The sequence below is a fragment of the Telopea speciosissima genome, chromosome 8 (assembly GCF_018873765.1).
Source record: "Telopea speciosissima isolate NSW1024214 ecotype Mountain lineage chromosome 8, Tspe_v1, whole genome shotgun sequence".
NCBI classification, from domain to species: Eukaryota; Viridiplantae; Streptophyta; class Magnoliopsida; order Proteales; family Proteaceae; genus Telopea; species Telopea speciosissima.
In genome coordinates this window covers 48,032,132-48,039,348 of record NC_057923.1, presented here as the reverse complement: position 1 = coordinate 48,039,348, position 7,217 = coordinate 48,032,132, and the positions used below count along the sequence as shown (strand labels likewise).

The 7,217-nt window shown below is 39.9% G+C and overlaps 1 protein-coding gene across 2 annotated transcripts; it reads right to left on the bottom strand.

Annotated features, from left to right (window-relative positions):
- Window positions 1–2,992: 2,992 nt before the first annotated feature.
- On the bottom strand, window positions 2,993–6,997 carry LOC122670726 (probable mitochondrial-processing peptidase subunit alpha-2, chloroplastic/mitochondrial). 2 transcript variants are annotated; one of them, XM_043867696.1, is made up of 5 exons: window positions 6,877–6,997; window positions 4,002–4,089; window positions 3,533–3,627; window positions 3,335–3,415; window positions 2,993–3,199 (listed from the first exon to the last, which is right to left on the bottom strand). In XM_043867696.1, the coding sequence occupies exons 1-5, from the start codon at window positions 6,910–6,912 to the stop codon at window positions 3,125–3,127; spliced, it is 375 nt and encodes a 124-aa protein (XP_043723631.1). In that variant the 5' UTR covers window positions 6,913–6,997; the 3' UTR covers window positions 2,993–3,124. The 2 variants fall into 2 exon arrangements, with proteins under 2 accessions (XP_043723631.1, XP_043723630.1); XM_043867695.1 differs by having other exon boundaries at window positions 2,997–3,199; window positions 3,533–3,700; window positions 3,922–4,089.
- Window positions 6,998–7,217: the final 220 nt, after the last annotated feature.

The following is a 7,217-nucleotide window of genomic DNA, read 5'->3' as shown; positions in this document are numbered from 1 at the left end:
TTTGGGGTAGATAGTCTACATGCAAAAGAGCGACTTTGTGTTGGGTGACAAGGTCTCGATGGCTAGAGCCCGTAGGGTAGGGGCGGTTACTGGATTTACTAGAAAGTCACTCCCAATCACCTATTTAGGGGCCCCACTCCATTCTAGAAGACTCAAAATTTGTTTCTTTGGTGGTTTTGTTGATAAAATAAGGAACAAGGTGGCAGGCTGGAAGGGAAGGGTTTTATCTTCAGGGGGACGTGTTACACTCTTAAAACATGTTTTCTCTTCTATCCCCATCCATGTTCTAGCCACGTTGGATCCGCCTGAAGCAGTCATTAGGAAGTTATATGGGATTTTTGCTGATTTCCTTTGGGGAAGTTCAGAATGGGGAACACGCAGGCACTAGGTGTGTTGGCGGAAGGTCTGTAGGCCACTTGAAAAAGGGGGGTTGGGGGTTAGGCTTCTGAAGGATGTTGGCCTCTCCCTCAGGCTTAAGGGCCTTTAGAGGGTCCTTTCTGACTATTCTTTGTGGAGAAGTTTTTTCAGGGCAAAGTTCTTTATTAATGTTCATGTTACTCTGGCTGGGTCGCAAGGGATTGGCTCAAGGTCTTGGCGTAATACTCTAGCTTATAAGGGGTTCTTGATGTATAAATCAAGATGGTTGCTTGGCTCGGGGAATATTTTTTTCTGGCTTGATAATTGGGCTGGGGCTGACCCTTTGATTGACTATGTTGACAATGGTCTTCTGGTTGATACAGAGTTGTGTGTCAAGGATGCTTTGGAGGAGGACGGCAATTGGAGACAGGACATTTTAAATCCCATTGATTCAGCAGCAATAAGAGATAGCGTTACTCTTGGTAATGTTGCTCTTTTAGATAGAGATGATGCTTTAGTGTGGACCCCTTCTAGTGATGGTTGTTTCACAACTAAGTCGGCTTGAAATGAAGGGCGGTGTGTGTCACCTGTGATATCCTATGCTAAGTGGATTTGGAATCAATCGTTGCCCTTGAAAGTGACCTTTTTTCTTGGCAACTCCTCAATGGAAAGATTCCCATAGATGAATCTTTAACGTCGGTTGGTGTTCCACTGGCTTCCAAATACAACTATTGTGGGAGTCCAAGGAGGGAGAATACTGATCACTACCTAGTTTCTGGTAGAACGGCTTCCAAGGTTTGGGGCTACTTTTCACGAATTTTTTACATCTCTACTCTTTCCTCACAGGATGTCAGAAGTTGGGTTTCCCTATGGCAGGAATCGGCGAGCTGTAACAGCCTTAGTGCTTTTTTCACAAGGATCCTGCCTTCTTTGATCGTTTGGAAGCTTTGGAAGGAGAGAAACAATAGGAGGCATGGGAAAAATAGGTGTACTACTGGTTTAATAGTTGAGCGCATTAAGTAAAAGAAATCCCGTTACCCTCCAAGGTTGATCGGTTGGGGTCCTCTAGAGACGGTTTAATATTACAGTGTTTTGGCCTCTTGGTCCCTACTACCAAGTTGAAACGCCCTCTCCCAGTTTATTGATGCCCGCCATTCGCCTCAGTAAAGCTTAATGTGGATGGTGCTTGTAAGGGTAATCCGGGCTAGGGGGGTTGAGGGGTCATTAGGGACTCGTATTGTTTGATCCTGGTGGCTTTCTCGAACGTTTATGGTGTTTGCACTAATTCGATTGCAAAGCTAAGGGCCTTGAGGGATGATTTGCTTCTGTGCCACGAGTTAGGTTTCTTTGATGTGGCGGTTAACTCGGACTCTACATCCACGGTCAAAATGATTAACCTCAAGAGGTGTAACTTATGGAAGAGGTGGTACTGGTTCCAAGAGGCTTTGGCTTTAGTTTCCTCTACTCAAACTTACATGTCCTTCGCTTAATGGGAAAGTTATAGGGCGACTGATTGGTTGGCTAATCTTGCTTGTGATATGGGGTCCTCTACCACTCTCCAGCAGGGATATCTACCCACGGGTGTCCTTCAGGGTATTCTTTAGGAGGACAAGGCTGGACTGCCTGTTCTCAGAAATTAGTGTTTATGTCTTCTTTTCATACTATATGCGTTTGGATAGTTCTTGTTTTGAGAGACCATGAGTGGTTTTGCTCCTTGGGTTGGGGTAAAGTGGAATGTCCCCCTCCCCTTGTATTCTTTGATTAATTATGGTTATCAATAAAATTCTAGGGGCTAGCCCGGGTCCCAAGTAATATTCGGGAAAAAAAAAAGATTGAATAATAGATGAAATGAAAAGTCAGTAAACTTGGAACATGCAGTACGGGGAGAGCATCAAGCAGGTAGGGCAGAAGGGGGGTTGGCACAAGCCCAACCCAAGGTGTAAGAGGGTTTGAGCTTGCCCAGTCTGAACCCAACCCAATAAAATTTAAAGCTTGCAGACAGGTTCGGGGTTTTCTTGGGATGGGCCTAATTGGGCTTCTCAGCTTTGTAGCTTTATTAATTGTTGGTGACCATAAAAGGCATTACAATTCATTTCATAATCTAAGGTTACTCAACTCAGCTTTATCACACACTATATGAGGCTACACTATATGAGGCTGGCTACCTGGATCCTTTTTCTCCATTCAGCTCTATTCAAAGCCATACTCATTACTAGTTCTAAGCTATGCATGTCTTTCCTCACCACTTCTCCTAGATTCATTTTAGGTCTACCTCTAGCTCTTTTAGCTCTTTTAGCTCTTTCATCTATCTGAATCAAATCACCCCTCCGTACTAGAGCATTCAAAGGCTTCCGTTGCACATGTCCATGCCACCTCAAATGACTTCCTCGCAACTAATCATTTATTGGAGCTACTCCTAAATTAGTTTTAATTTATTCATTCCTTATTTTATCTTTTTTAGTTTTACCAGTAATCCATCTCAACATCCTCAATTCAATAGCTTTGGAATTGTCAAATAAAAATAATTAATATTTATTTTTTTAATGGCTAAGCTGGACTCAGAACATGTAAATTCATGATTGAATATTTGATTAATATTAATTCAGCAATCAATAAGTGTACGACTTTATCTACAACATCTCACTGCACTAAAATATTGGCAAAAAGCACTCGTATAGCAATTTGTACATGCAGGATAATACAAAAACTGACATGATTAATGAACAAAAGCCTTCTCAAGAAAGTATTGAGAGCACCACTAGGTCAGTCACTCACAGAGTTGAGATTGCATCCCTTTCCCCAGGCCACCAATAGAGAATGAACCACCACCACCCATAAGACTCTGTCACAGAACCAGAGCTAAGAACCCTCAAAGCCAGACAGAGAACATCAAGAGAAATAAACAAGAATTCTAAAAAAAAAAAAAGACTGTGTTTCAAAGTCAACAAAAAAAAAATAGTCTAAGAATATAGAGGACCTGCAAAACAGTTAAAGCTATTGCATCTTTATCTTGAATCCAAACTCCTGGAACTTCAAAAGCCAATGACACATGAGTTTTCTGTGTAGCAAGAAAAACATCCAACAATAAGCAGTTAAGAAACAAAGCAAAGAATAATTAATTCATCACCAGGTAAAAGTAAGCATAAAATAGAAAGGAAGACGAATCCAAGATTACCTCAGAGTTTACTCTATGCCTGAAGTCCCCTCCAACATAATCTGTTTTTGGAACTACTTTAGGATGACCACTCTTTATGTCATTTAACAGATGTTCCGCAATAGCCAATAGTTGTTCATGATCCATCCCATATGCTGCCAAAACCATGCGCTCAGCAGTGTAATTGTCCTATTTATTTGTCATCTTATGTTAGTAAATTCTGTGGGAAGTTCAATAAGCTGTGCATTAGCTGTAACTTCACAAATTTGTGAACTTCCATTCAAATATATGTCAATCTATGTTAGTAAATTCTGGGAAGCTTAACAAGCTGTTCATTAGTTGTAACTTCACAAATTTTATACACTTGCATTCAAATATAACAGCTAAAATGAAGGCCAAACAGAACTAACATAGTAGAACATTTGAATGGCAGATCTGTTTGTTTCCTCGAACACTAACTCAGGAGACATCAATGGATTTGCCAATGCACCTGAATAACCAGTAAGATGAAGTGATTCCAAGAGAAATTGTTGAGGGTTGTTTAACATTGCCTCAATTTCTGCTTTGCCTTTAGCCACCTGCATAATCAATACCACAACAGCATAGAACAAAATGAGAGCCGGGCATAAGCATTACTAGAAATAGCACCTTTCCGTTATAACAGTCAACAAAATGCACAAACAATAAAAAGCATAAGGATTGGCTGAGGCCACAATAAAGTGTCAGAGAATGACACCCAGCAATGATGTCATTACCCAGTTCTACATGGTTTCAGGTCACCCATAAGTTTTTCCAAGGATAAAGGATCGTCATATCAAAAGTATCCATACCTGCTCTTTGAGCTCACTGTCGAGAAACAGAGGGTTTCTAATATTGTGTCATAAAAGTAGCCCATCTGTTTCCTAGAGGCAGATGCACCAACACTGGCTCCAGTTGCCTCAATTTCACTCACAATGCGACAATGACTGCGATTTTTTGTGCTTTTGAAAGCCAGTCTTTCCAGTAGATGAGTAACACCTTGAGATATCTCATCCTCATATATGGACCCAGAATCAACAAGTAGTCCCACACAAGCAGCAGGGCCCAGAATCATCAAATAAATTTATAAGTTGAAAGCACAGAACATCAAAACTTTTAGCTTAGTGTTACAACATTCAGTTCCTAACCTTTCAAAGGGCAGCTAAAAATTTGCAGGTAAATTCTTTTCAACGAGTAGCGACACATATTTATGAAAACAATGGAAAATTTTATTTGCATACCGGCAAATCCTCAGATGCAATCTTCAGATCATTTGAAAGTTTTGTGATCCTAGTAGGGAATCTCTCCAAATAGTGCGGACGACAGGGAGGAAGTCTTTGTCCAGGCAAAGAGTTAATAAGCGGAGAAAAGTGTTTTGCGTAGCTGCCCTTGAACCACGAAGATGAGTATCCAGGCAGAACTTCTTGAGGTTGATTACATGGGGCCCAGACAGCTATCCATCTCTTGTGAAAAATTCTGGTTTCACAAAGCTAAAAAGAGGATATTGTCCAAAGGAAGAGTTAACTTTAACATGATATAAACTGTTACATGTTAAGATGAAATGGTCACAGATTTGATCAAGACAGCTAAACACAATCAGACAAGACAACAAGGAGAGAGTAGTAAAAGGGGTAATAAATAAATTATTACTTCAAACAAATGTTTACAATCTGCATCATAAAACTAAAGAATTTATCCATAGAAGCACTCTGCAATGATTATGAGCTCTTAACAAGATCATTCTGTTCCCTGAAAAAATTTGCGATGGCAGAGAGGTACACACATGATGTTAGAAATGCTACAATATAACAAGAACCTAAAGAGCTTAACATGTCATTCTTTTTCACCTACTGCAGTAAAAATTGTTAGACATTGGCTAGATTCATCGTTTCTGAAATTCATAACCCTGTTTCTGTATTGTGCTCTGATGTGTGAACAGATCCATAATCAAGAATAACATAACAGGTTGCTTTAATTGACAGATGTAAGGGCATGCATGGAATTGGGTTCTCCATGGTCATCTAATGCAGGACACATTAATAAAAAAAGAGCATCCCAGTGCACAAGGGTCCCTTTACCTGCAGCGTCTGGGAGGGGCAAATGTACACAGCCTTACCCCCGCTACGCAGAGAAGCTGTTTCCATGTTTCGAACCCACAACCTGATGGTTACAATAGCGCAACTTAACCGTTGCACCAAGGCTCGCCACTTGATTACAGGACACACATGAGAAGTAAGAAAAACAATGATCACCCTCCAAACGTGCTGTGGTAGTAGTGCTACCAATGATAGGCGAGAAAGAGCACTCCTTGAAACCGCTGGGGTCCTCCAAACATTCCCCCATTGCAGTGACTCAAGACATGAAGAACCATTAGGAGCACCTTCAGTGTGCAGTTCAAATTAGTTTTTTAGGGCTGAAAAGAGTGAATGCTCTGTGCAAGTTGAAGAAGATATCCACCAATGAATAATGAAATAAGTTGGGTATATCAGCACCCAGTTTTTTGCTATCTGTTTTTTATTTTTTAAGGTAACTCTAAAGAATGGTTCATTACATCTATCCATTAAATTTTCTTGATTCTTCGATCTATAAATCGAGAGTAATTGGGTTCTTGTCATCCCAAATCACACATTCACATGCGGCTTCCTTCACAGCACTCAACTCCAGTCCACTCAACTAGGTCTATTCCCAACTATATGGGTTCAGCTACAAATAACCTGATTCACCATTCTGTCTATATAAAACCAACCAAAAGCCGTTCATGTCTTTCTCACCACTACTTCCCAACTCATTTTCAGACCACCAAATTTTTTATTTTATTTTTTTCTCCTTCCCAATTCATTTCCATAAGAGCATTCAGTGGCCTCAGTTAAAAATGTCATAATACCTCAGAAAACTCTCCTCCAACTTGCCACCCATCAGAGCTGCCCTAAATCACCTCATATTATTACATTTCTAATTTTCTCGTTTCTAGTTTTGCCACTCATCCATCTCATATATGGTTCCTCCACAGTACTTCATCGATCTCTAAAACTCCATTTTTACAAAATTGTGTTGATTGATTCTTCAGTTAAATGTACTTTACTTTCTAAAACATTGAAGCACGTATATGGTATGATTGAAACAACGGAAAATTCTTAATTTCTCAGCCTAACTTTGGAAGAACTGAAAATGCGGAACAGTGTTCCTCTGGTACTCAAAGGAAATCACCAAAGCACAATGAGGATAACGCATAAACAAAGAAATAAATAAAAAATCACCAGTTCAAGTAATCAAATTATAGTACGAAGACAACACGAGTGATTATCTGGTCGGCGAAGAATTAAAGAAAATAGGAAGAAAAGATTTACCTTGCGAAGCAGAACTTGATTCGAAGCTCGAAACATTCTTCAGAGATAATAAAACCCTTATTACTTTCGTGGGTTCTGTTGTACCCTCTTCACAACACCTCGAACCAAGAACAGTGACGCTGTGAAGAACGAAGAGGAGGGAAAATCAACATTTTGTTCGGATGAAATTGTCAAAACCTTAGGCAGACTTCTATAATTTTGGCAAGGGTAAAAGTTGCGATAATATACTTCTTAGAGGATGTTTCTGAATAATTTGAATTCAAAAGTCTTTTAAAATTACCAAAGCATACTTTTGTTGTCAATACACGAGAAAATGTTTGGGCAATTCACTGTCAATCGAA

What these genes read in the sequence shown, in the direction of transcription:
- LOC122670726 (XM_043867695.1), bottom strand. Translation starts at nt 6,912, where the DNA reads ATGTTTCGAGCTTCGAATCAAGTTCTGCTTCGCAAG. An exon ending in CCATTCAAATGTTCTACTAT is followed by an intron (nt 3,701 to 3,921) that starts GTTAGTTCTGTT and finishes ACAAATAAATAG; the next exon opens with GACAATTACACTGCTGAGCG. An exon ending in GGCATAGAGTAAACTCTGAG is followed by an intron (nt 3,416 to 3,532) that starts GTAATCTTGGAT and finishes CTTGCTACACAG; the next exon opens with AAAACTCATGTGTCATTGGC.